We start from the raw sequence: 16,634 nt of genomic DNA on the forward strand, positions 1-16,634 counted from the left end.
TTAAGGCCAGCCTGGCCAAAACGGTGAAACCCAATCTCTACGAAAATACAAAACTTAGCTGGACATGGTGGCGGGCACCTGTAATCGCAGCTACTCAGAAGGCTGAGGCAGGAGAATCGCTTGCACCCGGGAGGCGGAGGTTGCAGTGAGCCAAGATCACGCCACTACACTCCAGTCTCAGCAGCAGAGCGAGACTCTCTCAAAAAAAAAAAAAAAAAAAAAAAAAAGTGAATTTTAATGCTTAAAAGAATGAGTTTTAAATTATCTGGAAAATTAGCCTGTGTGAAATGATTCGTTCTCTCTGATTGTCTTCAGTAAATAACATAAGGAAGTTTTTATAGCTTTTCTTTTACAGATAGGGACTTACCCTGTCGCTCAGACTAGAGTGCAGTGGAGTGACTTTGAAATACTGGACTCACAAGCTCAAGCAATCCTCCTGCTTCAGCCTTCCAAGTAGCTAGGATTATAGGCCTAAACCACTGCACATGGCTAATATTCTATTTTTTATTTTTTTTGTAGAGACAGGACTCTCGTTTTGTTGCCCAGGCTGGTCTCGAACTCCTAAGCTCCAGAAAGCTTCCTGTCTCAGTGTCCCAAAGTGCTGGGACCACAGGCATGAGCAAGTCTACTACAGCTTTTTAATAAAGCTACCAAAACCTACCTACACAGGCAATTTCCTGGGGAGGCAATTCACTTCTTCCAAAAATGTGGCTACCTTCAAAAATAATCTCTGAAAGCTATTCAGAAATAGCCTAACTTTTATTTCAGTCTTAACTCATACATCTCATGGGAGGAACTGCTACCATTTCAGTTCTGTGCCAGGCATAAAGTACTGCAGGAACTTCAAAGATGAATTATCATCTCTGTCCTTAAAAAGGCACTCTCCTAGGCAAGTGATAATTATACTCAGCATTACAATAAGAGAAGTACAATGATGAGGTGGAAACAGGTACACAGAGGGGCACCCAACCGAAGATGTGTGTCAGGAGGGACAGAGAGAGGAAACAGGGAAGATTTCCTACTTGATGCTAACAGCGAAAGCAATCCCAGGAGGGAACTACAGGTGCAAAGGCGCAGGTATGGCGTGCACAAGGGCATGTCAGTGTCGCTGGACCGAGTGCCAAGTGAGAGAGGGACATTCTGGGAGGTGAACCTGGAGAGGGAAGTGGGCCAGTGATGGAAAGCCTCATAGTTCATGTCGAGAAGCCTGAACTCTCACAAGATGACAAGTGCTAAATGATTCTATTTATATGAGGTATCTAGAGAAGTCAGATTCATAGAGACAGAAAGTAGAACCGTAGTTGCCAGGGGCTGGGGAGGGCGAGTGCAGAGTTATTATTTGAAATGTACAGAGTTTGGGATAATAAACAAGTTCTGGAAACAGATATGGTGATGGTGGCACAGTATTACAAATGTACTTAATCCCCCTGAATGGTACACATAAACATGGCTAAAATAGTACATTTTATGCTATGCATATTTTACCACAATAAAAAAAAAAAAACTTAAAAAAGGAATTATTATGTTCAGGTAAAGAGGAAGAAGAAAGAGGAGAGGAGGAGGGACAGCAGTTTGAGCTCTAACCAATAAACAGTGGCTTTCAGATTTGTTTTAGCTGCAGAACCCTTTCTTCAAACAGCATTGGTATAGACTTAATATTTGTGTCTCCTCAAAATTCATATGTTGAAACTTAATCCCTAATGTGATATTACTTGGAGGTGGGGCCTCTGGGAGATGATTAGGTCATGAAGGTGGAGTCTACATAAATGGGATTAGTGTCCTCACAAAAGGGACTCCAGAGAGCTCCCAAACCCTTTTTACCATGTGAGGACACAGCAAGAAAACAGCTGACGATGAACCAGGGGACACCAAGCCTGCAGGCACCTTGGTCTCAGAGCTCCCAGACTCCAGACTATATGAAATAAGTTTCTTTGGCTTATAAGTTATCCATTGTACAGTATTATTGTTATTAATCGGGCATAAAAGCCCAACTATAAAACAAGCAATAGCAGCACACCCTGGTGGGTGCCAGAGGCCAGCCTAGAAGCCCACCAGCTCCTATTCCCTACTTGTCTCCCATGGTGAACCCTAAGGAACCTCCAGGGAACCCCAAGAGCTCCTCCAGTTTGCAAATCACTGGGGTAGGTGATGAGAAGAATCCCAAAAGGTTTTCAGCCTGAGCATAATGCAGTGAGATTTCTTTCTTTTTTTCTTTTAATTTTCTTGGGTACACTGGTCATATCACCTGAGATTTCTGAAAGAGTAAAGCAGGTCTGGGTTTTAGAATCAAATGAAACTATCTCAGCTCTGCCTCTCACCAGCCAACTGTCCTGGGCAAATTACTTACCTGCTTTGTCTATCAAAACAGAATAAAAAAACTATTTTTATAGGAGTGTCATGAGGATTGATGAAATGTAAGTAGGGTGCCTGATACACAGCGAATTCTCATTTGATGACAGCTATTAATACTCCTTCGTTTTATTAGGCATCACTCTGACTTCTGTGTAGCGAGATGATTGGGGTCGGGGGTAGATGGAGGCATGGATGGAAGCTATTACTAAGTGAGAGACAATAAAAGCTTGAACTGAATTAGTGACAACAGGGATTTGAGGCTAGGCGCAGTGGCTCAAGTCTGTAATCCCGGCACTTTGGGAGGCTGAGATGGGCGGATAACCTGAGGTCAGGAGTTCGAGACCAGCCTGGCCAACATGGTGAAACCCCATCTCCACTAAAAATACAAAAATTAGCCAGGCATGGCAGCAGGCACCTGTAATTCCAGCTACTCGGGAGGCTAAGGCAGGAGAATCGCTTGAACCCAGGAGGCAAAGGTTGCAGTGAGCGGAGATTGCACCACTGCATTCCAGCCTGGGTTACAGAGCAAGACTCCGTCTCGGGGGGCCGGGGGGGGGGGAAGACAATAGGGATTGAAGGGGGAGGTGGACTCTGGGACTATTCTGGAAGTGCTGTCAAGACAGGGAATAAGCACTAACTTCCTTCAAGTCAACCAGAAGAAAGAAGCAAAGAAAAGATGGAACAACCCAAAGGTTATCTAGAAGTGGTCTAGGGGAAGAAGGAGACTACACCCTGGGGCAGAGAGAGGGGCAAGAGGCCCAGTGGAGGGCATGCTGGAGAAAAGCTTTTCAATTCCAGTCTTCCCTCTCCCTATAGTGCATGCCTGCCCGTTTAACAACTCCCTCCAGTGTTGAGAAATTAATAAAACAGGTTCAGGCTGTCCAGCCAGCAATCATTCCTCACCTACCCTCTCCAAGCTCCTTGGGCTAATGGGCTGTAACCTAGAGAGACTGCCTCCTCCTCCTTTCAGAGCAGCTGATAGGAATAGCTTAACAGATGGTCACTGAACAACAGAAATCAACAGTGATTCTGTGGTGCCCAAGATTTCTCCATCCTAGGGTGCATCCCCTCCCCTCTACCTAGAGGGACTCAGACCCAAGCCTAGCTATCATCTCTTTCTTCAGCACATAGGGGACATGTATGAGAATGGTCATCACAGTGATGTTTGTGGAGGCTGGCAGTTGGAAACTGTCTGGTTGTCTAACACTGGTGGATGGACCGTGGAACCACAGAATACTCTGTAGCAGGTAAAACAATAGACTAGATCAGTGGTTCTCAACCAGGGATGATTTTTGTCCCCCAGAAGACATTTGGTAATTTCTGGAGACATTTTTGAATATCACAACTGGGAGTGGAGGTGAGGGTGCTATACTGGCACTTATTGGCTGGGGTCAGGGATCTACATCTTGCAGAACAGCCCCAATAAATAGTCAACTCAAGGCCAGGCGTGGTGGCTCAATTCTATAAACCCAGCACACTGGGAGGCCGAAGCGGGTGGATCACTTAAGGTCAGGAGTTCGAGACCAGCCTGGCCAACATGGTGAAACCTCATCTCTACTAAAGATACAAAAATTAGCCAAACATGGTGGCAGGTGTCTGTAATCCCAGCTGCTCGGGAGGCTGAGGCAGGAGATTCATTTGAATCAGGAGGGGGAGGTTGCAGTGACCCGAGATCATGCCACTGCACTCCAGCCTGGAGTGAGACTCTGTCTCCAGAAAAAAAAGAATTAGTCAACTCAAAATGTCAAGAAGGCTGAGGTTGGCCAGGCGCAGTGTCTCACGCCTGTAATCCCAGTACTTTGGGAGGCTGAGGAGGGTGGATCACCTGAGGTCAGGAATTCAAGACCAGCCTGGCCAACATGGTGAAACCCTGTCTCTACTAAAAATACAAAAATTAGCTAGGCATGGTGGCAGATGCCTGTAATCCCAGCTACTTGGGAGGCTGAGGCTGGAGAAAGGCTTGAACCCAGGAGACGGAGGTTGCAGTGACTGGAGATTGCACCATTGCACTTCAGCCTGGGTGACAAGAGCGAAACTTCGTCTCAAGAAAAATAAAAATAAAAATAAATTTAAAAAAAAAAAGGCTGAGGTTAAAAAACACACTAGATGAACAAAATAACATGACTGGGTCACAAACATATAATGCACAGTCAAAATTTTTTCTAAAAAAGGGGATGTAATCTTTTATACAACGCCTATTTATTGGTATTAAGGATTCATTCTCAGCCATGCATCACATATTTATTGGGAATCTATTGCAAGGTCAGTAATGTTACAATCAGAATATAGAATGGCCATAACTAGATGATTCCTGATTCCTGGAGTCTAGTAGAATGGGAAGATACTAAATAATTTCATAGTAAAAAGGGGGAAGGGAGGAGAATTTATGGAGATTAGTAGAATCCAGAGTTTCCCAATTCCCCACGGAATTGCACAAGCCACAAAAGATTCCTAACCTTACATCTTTGTTTAAATAACACTATAAAACAATATGTTTTTATGCAGGGCGACATACCAGCTTAGGATTTATGCTGCATACACAGTGAGTGCTCAATAGATGTCTGTTGACTGGATAAGTCTGCACAGTTGAGCACAACTAAACGACTCCTTCAAAAATGTCTGGGACTTTACCCTTTGGAAGGCGGAAACCCAAATGAAAGGAGAAAGCACACGTGTATCCCAGACCTGTTGCTAGACAATAACAAGGAGTGTGGGTGTTGGCCGGGCGTGGTGGCTCAGGCCTGTAATCCCAGCACTTTGGGAGGTCATGGCAGGTGGATCACCTGAGACCAGGAGTTCAAGACCAGTTCGGCCAACACGGTGAAACCTCATCTCTGCTAAAAATACAGAATTGGCTGGGCACAGTGGCTCACACCTGTAATCCCAGCACTTTGGGAGGTTGAGGTTGGCGAATCACGAGGTCCGGAGTTTGAGACCAGCCTGGCCAACATGGTGAAACCCTGTCTCTACTAAAAATACAAAAAATTAGCTGGGTGTGGTGACAGGCACTGTAATCCCAGCTACTCAGGAGGCTGAGGCAGGAGAATCGGTTGAACCCAGGAGGCAGAGGCTGCAGTAAGCCGAGATCACGCCACTGCATTCCAGCTGGGGCGACAGTGCGAGACTCCATCTCAAAAAAAAAAAAAATTAAATTGGCTGGGCACAGTGGCTTACACCTGTAATCCCAGCACTTTGGAGGGGGCAGAGATGAGCCGATCACCTGAGGTCAGGAGTTCAAGACCAGCCTAGCCAACATGGCAAAACCCTGTCTCTACTGAAAATACAAAAATTAGCCGGGCGTGGTGGCATGCGCCTGTAATCCCAGCTACTACCAGGGAGGCTGAGGCAGGAGAATCGCTTGAACCCGGGAGGTGGAGATTGCAGTGAGCTGAGATCACACCACTGCACTGCAGCCTGGACAACAGAGCAAGACTCCATCTCAAAAAAAAAAATTAGCCAGGCATGGTGACCCATGCTTATAATCCCAGCTACTCAGGAGGCTGAGACAAGAGACTCGCGTGAACTCAGGAGATCACGCCACTGCACTCCAGCCTAGGCGAGACTCCATCTCAAATAAAACAAAGGAATGTGGGTGTAGACTGACCACCTATTATCCTTCCCTCTTCCAGCCCATGCCCCTTCACACCAAGCCACTTGAAGTTCCTTAAGCAAAACACTTTCTGGCACTTTCAAGCCTCGACTACCCTTCCTCAGCAAGGCCACCTGGAAAACTCATTCAGTCTTCATAGTCCCGATCACCTTCCCTCTCAAGCTCCCCAACCCTACCTCACCCTGGTAAACTTGGTCTCTGCCCTCTTTTGTGCCATTGCTGAACCTTGCACTTACCTTTATAGCACTTAATATAACTTTTTACCATAATTTGATTATGAGCTTTCTCTAGAGCAGGAACTTAGTCCTGTTCAATATGGCCAAAGAGACTAGTCTGAAGCCTAGAACATTACAGATGTCCAAGGCTTGGTGAATGAAAGAATCAATGAATAAACCATGTCTGGCACTCTGCTACAAAAGGAATATGATAAAATCCATGCCCTCGAAAAGTTTACCATCGTTTGATGGGAAAAAGGATAAATATATAAAACAATAATTAAAGGTTTTTTTGCTAGAGATACAAAGTTGATGATTGTTATAAGGAATACACATTTTTAAAATATGTGAATAGGCCTGGTGCAGTGACTCATGCCTGTGACCCCAGCATTCGGGGAAGCCAAGACGGGAGGACTGCTTGAGCCCAGGAGTTCAAGATCAGCCCGAGTAACATAGTAAGATTTTGTCCCTACAAAAACTGAAATTAAAAATTAAAAACATATATATGAATAAATTAGGATCTATGTGTCAGAATGTAAACTGACAGTATACCATTAAATAATAATACCAGGTGCAGGGGCCCACACTTGTAATCCCAACACTTTGGAAAGTCGAGGCAGGTGGATCACCTGAGCCCATGAGTTTGAGACCAGCCTGGGCAACATGATGAAACCCTGTCTCTATGAAAAAAAAAATTTAGTAGTGCATGGCAGTGCATGCCATAGTCCCAGCTACTCAGGAGGCTGAAGTGGGAGGATTACCTGAGCCACGGAGGTCAAGGCTGCAGTAAGCCATGATCAGCCACTGTACTCCAGCCTCGCCAACAGAGCGAGACCCTGTCTCAAAAATAATAATAATAATAATAATAATAAACAATTAAATAAGAAGTATTCTCAGATACTCCTGGAAGTCCACGGTCTTATATCAGAATACTTTTCACTTGAGTTGACAGCAATGACAAAAGCCAAAATTACAAAGTCCACTAAGGAATATATGGTTCTCACTATCATGAATGCCTGGAACACAGTAAGTGTTCAATAAACTTTTATTGAATGAGTGATCTGATATTCCTAATTATAGAGAAAAGTTGTCTGTACCCTATGGGGGCAGGTATATTAAGAGCTGGGGTCGGCCGGGCATTGTGGCTCAAGCCTGTAATCCCAGCACTTTGGGAGGCCAAGACGGGTGGATCACGAGGTCAGGAGATTGAGACCATCCTGGCTAACATGGTGAAACTCTGTCTCTACTAAAAAATACAAAAAACTAGCTGGGCAAGGTGGCGGGCGCCTGTAGTCCCAGCTACTCAGAAGGCTGAGGCAGGAGAATGGCGTAAACCTGGGAGGCGGAGCTTGCAGTGAGCTGAGATCCAGCTACTGCACTCCATCCAGCCTGGGCGACAGAGCAAGACTCCGTCTCAAAAAAAAAAAAAAAAAAAAAAAGAGCTGGGGTCACTTAGAACATATCCTCCTCATAATGAAAACATAACAAGCTCTAGGCCCCAATATTTTCCCTATATTTAGTACCCAGTTGCCCATAAAGGCTCTTCTTGCCCCTTTTTGGTAAAAGGAGTAGAAATGAGCTATGTGGTTATAAATCTCTCTCTGTATCTTGCCCATATGGTGATAACACATCACATCCATTCACCAACCTCTTTCTACACTCTCCCACCCTTGGTTCCCTGGCCACAGGTGGGGATTCACAAAGCTAAACTCAAACTTGGGACATGAGCTTTGACAACAAAGTTTAAAATATTGAGTATTAGGAGTACTGGATATCTGGTAAACCACTCTTTTCTGATTGCTGGGTCGGATAAAGAGAAACTGCAATCCAAAATCCAAGTGCTTGGATGGCTGCCAGAGGTAGGAATGGAAACTTTAATTAACAAAAGAGTCCAGCCAACCAAACAAGAAGCTCAGCCCAAGACCCTTGGAATAAAGACCAATAAAGGGAAGAGTTCAGGGAGGGAGGCAGAATGGAAAGGAAGCCTTGAGAACTTTTGTCATCGCTCAGTCATTCACTCATTCACTCATTCATGTGCTAAGGGTTGTGGTAGACATAAAAAAGAAAAAGACACCATTTCTGCTATTAAAGAACTTCATCCATGGCCGGGCATGGTGACTCACACCTGTAATCCCAGCACTTTGGGAGGCCAAGGCAGGCAGACCACCTGAGGTTGGGAGTTCGAGAACAGCCTGACCAACATGGAGAAATCTCGTCTCTACTAAAAATACAAAATTAGCCGGGTGTGGTGGCACACACCTGTAATCCCAGCTACTCGGGAGGCTGAGCGGAAGAACAGCTTGAACCTGGGAGGCGGAGGTTGCAGTGAGCTGACATCCAGCCTGGGCAACAAGAAACTCCGTCTAAAAAAAAAAAATGCACAGAACCGCTATTCCACAAGAAAGCAAAAAGCCCTCAAAGAGATACATAAAAAGGACATTCATAGACAAAAGAAATATCATATTTAGTAGGCTACTAGACTGATTATAAAACATACCCGGATTCCAAAAGTATCAGAACATTAGGAGAGGAAAAAAAAAAAAAAAAATCAGGCCAGGTGCCGTGGCTCACGCCTGTAATCCCAGCACTTTGGGAGGCTGAGGTGGATGGATCACCTGAGGTCAGGAGTTCAAGACCAGCCTGGCCAACATGGTGAAACCCTGTCTCTACTAAAAATACAAAAATTAGCCGAGTGTGGTGGCGGGCGTCTGTAATCCCAGCTACTTAGGAGGCTGAGGCAGGAGAATCACTTGAACCCAGGAGGCGGAGGCTGCAGTGAGCCAAGATTGTGCCACTGCATTCCAGCCTGGACAACAAGAGCAAAACTCTGTCTCAAAAAAAAAAAGAAAAAGACAAAAAAAAAAAAATCATTGTTAATTCTTATCACATCTTGTTAAACAGACATCTTGCCATATCATCTGCCCCAGCCTCAAGGCCACTGGCATCTCCTGAAGTAATCACCACATGTTCCCATCACCCAAGAATAGAGAGAGCTAATGGTGACAACTAACCCATACAGAGCACTGAAAGGAGCCAGGCTTTGTCTGCCCTCTCCTGCGCAGTCACCCAATTAATTCTTGTAACAGCCCTACAAGGTAGGTACTGTTATTATCTCCATTTTACAAATAAGAAAACTGGAGCACAGGCCAGGCGCAGTGGCTCACACCTGTAATCCCACTACTTTGGGAGGTGGAGGCAGGTGGTTCACTTGAGGTCAGGCGTTCAAGACCAGCCTGGTCAACATGGGGAAACCCCATCTCTACTAAAAGTACGAAAAAAATTAGCCAGGCATGGTGGTACATATCTGTAATCCCAGTTACTTCGAAGGCTGAGGCAGGATAATCGCTTGAACCCGAAAGGTTTAGGTTGCAGTTAGTTGAGATCGAGCCACTGCACTCAGGCCTGGGTGACAGAACGAGACTCCATCTGGAAGGAAGGAAGGAAGGAAGGAAGGAAGGAAGGAAGGAAGGAAGGAAGGAGGGAGGGAGGGAGGGAGGGAGGGAGGGAGCCTGGAGCACAGATAAGTGACTTGTCAAGGAAGGAAGGAAGGAAGGAAGGAAGGAAGGGAAGGAAGGGAAGGAAGGGAAGGAAGGGAAGGAAGGAAGGGAAGGAAGGGGGAAGGAAGGGGGAAGGAGGGGGAAGGAGGGGGAGGGGAGGGGAGGGCAGGGGAGGGGAGGGGAGGACTGACTTGTCCACGGTCACCCAGCCAGGATTTGAGTCCAGAATGTGAGTGCCCTTAGCCATTACACTGAATTGCCTCCCAGCTGGGAACTTTCAACAAATGTATCAGGACATACACAACTGGATGCTACAAGGTGGTTTTGGGCCAACTTCCCCCTTTAAACACATGCATCAATTTCAAACTATATTTGTATGATAAAAAATGCTTACAGCTTTATCGATCTCGTTTTTAAAATGGTATGGCTTTTCAGGACATATCTTTCACAATCGTTAAAGGGAAATTCGCTTTGTTAATATGAAAAAAAAATCAAAGGCCTGTTTCATGAGTTGTCAGCGGCCCAAGTTGCTTAGACTAGGGCTTGCAGGCATCACCTCTTAAAAGATCATCTTGTGGCCTTGGGCAAATTGCTTAGCCTTCTTTGTTCTCCAGCGGCAAAGTGGACATAACAATAGTACCATCTCCTAAAGTGGTGAGGATTAGCTGATATTATCCACATAAATTGTTATGCACAGTACCTGACACAGAGCGAATGCCCAATAAATGTCTTTCACTATTTAGGTCCTGGGTTCTCTCATTTCCAGAGTGCAAGTCCTCCAGCAACCACAGAAACGCTTTCTAGAGTCCCTGCGTCCCACGAGCATAGTGATACCACAAGGAGGTTTCCCTGGACCCCAGTCCTGGGGGTGGCTATGTCACTTCCCTCAAGCCGAGGAAGGCAGGGCCGGCTCTGGTCTCCCGCCCGGCAGTAGCACAAAACTTAACCAGGATTTCTCACTTGGGTCAACTCTCGGATCACCGCGCCCAGTCTGGAGGGCTCGGCAGCAGACAGAATGAGGGCGCCGGCGTCAGGAAGTGGCGCTCACCCACCTGCCCAGCCCGAGGTGGGCACTCCTCCTTCACAGCATCCCCAGGAACCTCGTCCCTCCCCGGCGGAACGCCCCAGAGGACCGACCTAACAGTGCCAACAGTGTGGATTTCCGCCCAAATCCTCTAAAATACATTGCCACGATTTCGAAACGGGAGCCGAGGGAGACGCACCAAGTGCTTCCGAGGCCAGGTAAAGCGCACCATTCCTGGCGCACGTGTTGAGCCCCGAACCGAAGTCCGTGTGGTCGTTCCCTCTGCCTCCCTGCTGGGAGCCTCAGAGCTTGTGCTCAGTGTCCACGTGCGCGTCGGGCCCGCAGCCGCCCCCGCGCCCCAGCGGAGCTGCAGCGCGCGCCTTCCACTCACCAGGTGAAGAGTTTGCCTTTTATCCTGCGCAGCAGGCTGTAGAACTCGCCCCCTGCTCCCTCCGCGAGGGGCTCTGGGGCGCCGGGACTCGCCGGCGAGTCTGCCTCCATGGGCGCCCTTACGCGTCTCCAGCGCCCAAAACCCCCTAAGTGCTGGGTCCCGGAAGACGGGAGGCGGCGCCTGTGCGGTCGGCTGGGGCTCCGCTCTGGCCCTGCGCTCCCTCCCTCGCTCGCTCGCGTCCCTCTCGCTCCTCCGCCCGCGTCTCTCTCGCTCCTCCGCCCGGCTCCTTCAGCGACCAATCATGAACTGTCAAGCCCTAAGGGCCAAACAATACATTTGCAGATTACAACCTGGCACCTTCAGGGTGGCAGGAGGAGAAAGGGCAATTTTTTTTTTCGTACTGGCAGCTGAGCCTCATTGTTGAGCGACACCCAATGTGTCTTTCAGGTTTTTAGGGTTCCTTGTTTGAAATCACAAGATACGGTGACACTAGGTTATTGTAGGTGATTCCTAAGCTAAGAAGCGGTGAGTGAGCCGGGACAGTGAGTGAGCTAACTAGTGAGTGAGCTAACTGGAAGGACTGGCTGACCCCTCCTCCTCCCTCCCACTCTCCCTCTCTCTGGCTGATTTGTACAAGATCGCTTCATTAAAATAGCTGAAGGCTGGCACGGCGCGTTGGAACGCCTGTAATCCCAGCGCTTTGGGAGGCCGAGGCGGGTGGATCACCTGAGGTCCGGAGTTCGAGACCAGCCTGGAAAACATGGTGAAACCCCGTCTCTACTAAAAATACATAAATTAGCCGGGCATGGTGACGGGTGCCTGTAGTCCCAGCCACTCGAGAGGCTGAGGCAGGAGAAACGTTTGAACCCGGGAGGCGGAGGTTGTGAGCCGAGATCGCGCCTTTGCACTCCAGCCTGGGCAACTGAGTGAGACGTCGTCTCAAAAAAAAAAAAAAAAAAACCTGAAGGCGCTTCAGGTCTGTGTCGCTTTTCCCTACAAAACATGGGTGAGATCCTAAAAAGATCTTGGAAACGTGCCTTTGTGGCGTGGATGGAGGCGTGTCTCCTTCCTCGCGGTGTGTTGGTTTTGTCTTTCAGTATTCAGTTGTCTCCGCGGTGCCAGGGAGGGAGACGGTGCCAACCCCCCACGCTCGGCTGGGATGTCCTGCCCTGGCCACGCCTTCCGAGGCTTCCACGGGCCAAAGAGGGATTAAGAGACACTAAGCTGGGGTCGAAAAGTTCCCGTCACTGACCCCCTGCTTCCGGAAAGGAGGAAATCCAGAAAACAAAAGAAAAGGTGTTGGGACCTTTTTTTTTTTTTTTCCTGGCCACCTGCTTTGGGGATTGGGGTGAGGCGAAATAAACGTATGTTCAAATAGGCTATGCAGACAAGCTGGCAATTCTGTAAAAGGAGTCTAAGAATAAAGAACAGCTTTCGAAAATGAAATATGGCTTCAGGAACCCCAAGTTTAGCAGCTGCAGGAACCTCAAAAAAACCTTTGAAACTAAGAACGTGGTCATCCGTAGAGCACTAATTATTATAATACAAGCATATCATGAAACAAGAGGACATTAGAAGCACATTTAAGATCTCACTTTTGTAAAGTAAACAACTCATTTAACCCTGCACATTGACAACGTTGAATTCTACCTGAGCCCTGTGCTCCTAGAAAATAATGACAATTATTAAACCTTCCTACGCTGGGCGCGGTGGCTCACGCCTGTAATCCCAGTGCTTTGGGAGACCGAGGCGGGCGGATTACCTGAGGTCAGGAGTTCGAGACCAGCCTGGCCAACATGGCGAAATCCTGTCTCTACTAAAACTACAAAAATTAGCCAGGCGTTTTGGTATGCGCCTGTAATCCCAGCTACTTGGGAGGCTGAGGCAGGAGAACCGCTTGAACCCGGGAGGCAGAGGTTGCAGTGAGCCAAAATGGTGCCACTGCACTTCAGCCTGGGCAACAGAGTAAGACTGTCTCAAAAAAAAAGAAAGAAAGAAAAAGACAGAGGCTGTGCGCGGTGGCTCACACCTATAATCCCAGTACTTCGGGAGGCCGAGGCAGGTGGATCACCTGAAGTCGGGAGTTCAAGACCAGCCTGACCAACATGGAGAAACTCCATCTCTACTAAAAATACAAAATTAGCTGGAGTGGTGGCGCACACCTGTAATCCCAGCTACTCAGGAGGCTGAGGCAGGAGAATCGTTTGAACCTGGGAGGCAGAGGTTGCGGTGAGCCGAGATCGCGCCATTGCACTCCAGCCTGGGCAAAAAGAGCGAAACTTGGTCTCAAAAAAAAAAAAAAGAAAGAAAGAAAGAAAGAAAGAAAGAGACAGAGAGAGAAAGAGAAAGAAGAAAATAAACCTCCCACCTTTTTTTTTAATCAAAGATTTTAGTTGAATTTCTCTTCCTCATACCTCTGAACTTTCACCCACCCTGACCCTGAGCCCAGGTAACCCCTCCTTAGTAGCCCCTCCTGAGAAGCTGGCCTCAGGGTGAAACATTCCATGATCTACTATCCAACAGAGCCATCTTTTCATTCCACTTCCCGCCGGTAGAGAATAGACCCTTTCCTCCTACTGCAGGACCCTTCCCCATAGTCCCCACCCATCCCCATTTGCAATAATCCCTTCAAATAAAGTCTCTCCTTAACCAAATTTGATTTGTTTTTTATTTGCAATATATGCAGTAGTTACCCCCTTACCTGAGGTTTTGATTTCCACGGTTTTAGGTACTACATCCAATTACCCTCTGAAAATAGATGACTGTAGTTAAGATATTTTGAGAGAGCGACCACATTCACATAACTTTTATGACAGTATATTGTTATAATTGTTCTATTTTATTATGAGTTGTTAATTTCTTACTGTGCCAATTTTATAAATTAAATTTTATTATAGGTATGTATAGGAAAAAAATATATACTGTATAGGACTGAATACTATCTGCAGTTTCAGACATCCACCGGGGGTCTTGAAACATAAGGGAGGACTACTATGTTTGATTATGTGAATATGAAGAAAAATATAAGATACACATCAACACAAGTAACTTTAAAAGAGGGTGCGGGGCCAGGTGCGGTAGCTCATGCCTGTAATCCCAGCACTTCAGGAGGCTAAGGCAGGAGGATTGTTTGAGCTCAGGAGTTTCAGACCAGCCTGGGCAACATAATGAGACCGTCTAAAAAATAAAAAATAAAAATCTCTGGCACATATAATAGAGTCCCTTTTTTTTTTTTTTTTTTTTTTTTTTTTTTTTTTTTGATGGAGTCTCTCTGTCCTCAGGCTGGAATACAGTGGCCCTATCTCGGCTCACTGCAACCACCAACTCTCTGGTTCAAACGATTCTCCTGCCTCAGCCTCCCAAGTAGCTGGGACTACAGGCACGTGCCCATGCCTGGCTAATTATTGTATTTTTAGTAGAGACAGGGCTTGTTGTTGGCCAGGATGGTCTCGATCTCCTGACCTCATGATCCACTTGCTCGGCCTCCCAAACTGCCGTGATTACAGGTGTGAGCCACCAAGCCCCGCCAATAGAGTCCCTATTATGTAAAAATGTATGCTTTTGTATAAATACATAAGATTAAAAGATGGATTTATACATTGTAGCAAGCTGAATAATGTCCCCCAAAATATCCAGGTCCTAATCCTAGAACCTGTGAATGTTGCCTTGAGTAGCAAAATGGACTTTGCAGATGTGATTAAGTTACACACTGTGTGGCCAGTCGCAGTGACTCACGCCTGTAATCCCAGCATTTTGGGAGGCCGAGGCGGGTGGATCACGAGATCAGGAGTTCAATACCAGCCTGGCCAAGATGGTGAAACCCCGTCTGAAACAAAAAAAATTAGCCGGGCACAGTGGCAGGCGCATGTAATCCCAGCTACTCGGGAGGCTGAAGCAGGAGAATCACTTGAATTCAGAGGGCGGAGGTTGCAGTGAGCCGAGATGATGCCACTGTACTCCAGCCTGGGTGACACAATGAGACTTCGTCTCAAAAAAAAGTAACACAACGTGAGATGGAGAGATTATCCTGTGGGCCATAATGTAATCATATTGTCATAGGAGGGAAACAGAGGCCGGGCATGGAGGATCACACCTGTAATCCCAGCACTTTGGAAGGCCGAAGCGGGTGGATCACAAGGTCAGGAGTTCGAGATCAGCTTCGCCAACACGGCGAAATCCCATCTCTATAAAAATACAAAAATTACCCGGGCATGGTGATGCACACCTGTAACCCCAGCTACTCAGAAGGCTGAGGCAGGAGAATTGCTTGAACCTGGGAGGCAGAGGTTGCAGTGAGCCGAGATCATGCCATTGCACCCCAGCCTGGGTAACATAGCAAGACTCTGTCCTGAAAAAAAAATAGGAGGGAAACAAAAAGAAAAGAAAATGATATAATGGAAGCAGAGGTTGAAGTGATGCACTTTGAAGACAGAGAAAGGCTAACACAACCCAAGGAATACACGCAGCCACCGGAAGCTCAGAGGCTCCAGAAGGAAGTAGCCCTGACAACCTAAGCCTTGACTATAGGCCGGTGAAACTGATTTCAGACTTCTGACCTCCAGAACTGTAAGAGAATAAATCTACGTTGTTTTAAGCCACTAAATTGGTGATTTATTACGGTGGCCACAGGAAACAAATGCAAAGGTATATACACTGATTTATAGAAATCAGGGTGCACTGTCAAGTGAAGAAAGCAAATTTTAGGGTAATTGTATAATATGATTCCATTTTAATAAAAGCTACCAACTAAATATCTTTATATATACATATATATATTAATACACTAATAGACATATATTTATGTTTTCTGTGTTTATATGAGCAAGAAAAAGGATTTGGAAGAATACATAACAGGTTATTGATGATGGTTAAATCATGTGAGTGGTTGGGGATGGGGTTGGGGAATGAATAAGGGATTGAGAGATTGCCATATGTATCTTCATTTTGTGCTCGTACTATGAGCATATACTGCCTTTGCAATTTAAAAAATATACAATTAAGGCATTTTTCAATAGGTCACATTAATATTAATTTAAAACAGGCTCAGCTGGGCCCGGTGGCTCATGCCTGTAATCCCGGCACTTTGAGAGGCCAAGGCAGGTGGATCACCTGAAGTCAGGAGTTCAAGACCAGCCCCACCAACATGGTGAAACCCCATCTCTACTAAATACAAAAAAATTAGCCTGGCATGGTGGCACATGACTGTAATTCCAGCTACTTGGGCAGTAGCTGAGGCAGGAGAATTGCTTGAACCCAGAAGGCAGAGGTTGCAGTGAGCTGAGATTGTGCCATTACACTCCAGCCTGGGCAACGAGAGCAAAACTCCATCTCAAAAAAAAAAAAAAAAAAAAACATATAAAGCTCAACATGTCACCCCCAGGAGACAATGGGGCCAGAAAATATAATTAACCACTGACATGGATTATAAAGTTATGGACAAAATTATATGTATTTGTTAAATACAAAATCCTCCTCAAAAAGTGGCAACAGTAGTACTACTCTAGCATTGCTCCAAAATGAGCTCATCCCTACTGAGGAGTATTGA

At 46.4% G+C, this 16,634-nt stretch overlaps 1 protein-coding gene across 3 annotated transcripts in view; it reads right to left on the reverse strand.

The window, feature by feature from the left end:
• Nucleotides 1-11,373, reverse strand: part of SLC35F2 (solute carrier family 35 member F2) — a 66,258-nt gene extending 54,885 nt beyond the window's left edge. Inside the window, exon 1 of one of the 3 annotated variants that reach the window (XM_010360854.2) lies at nt 11,090-11,373. In XM_010360854.2, coding sequence (XP_010359156.1) covers nt 11,090-11,199 — 110 coding nt within the window. In that variant the 5' untranslated portion in view covers nt 11,200-11,373. The remainder of the gene's footprint in view (nt 1-11,089) is intronic. The other 2 variants (XM_030918817.1, XM_030918818.1) reach the window with 2 other exon arrangements.
• Between the last annotated feature and the right edge of the window lie 5,261 nt (nt 11,374-16,634).

The sequence above is a fragment of the Rhinopithecus roxellana genome, chromosome 15, assembly GCF_007565055.1.
Source record: "Rhinopithecus roxellana isolate Shanxi Qingling chromosome 15, ASM756505v1, whole genome shotgun sequence".
In the NCBI taxonomy this organism is placed as follows: Eukaryota; Metazoa; Chordata; class Mammalia; order Primates; family Cercopithecidae; genus Rhinopithecus; species Rhinopithecus roxellana.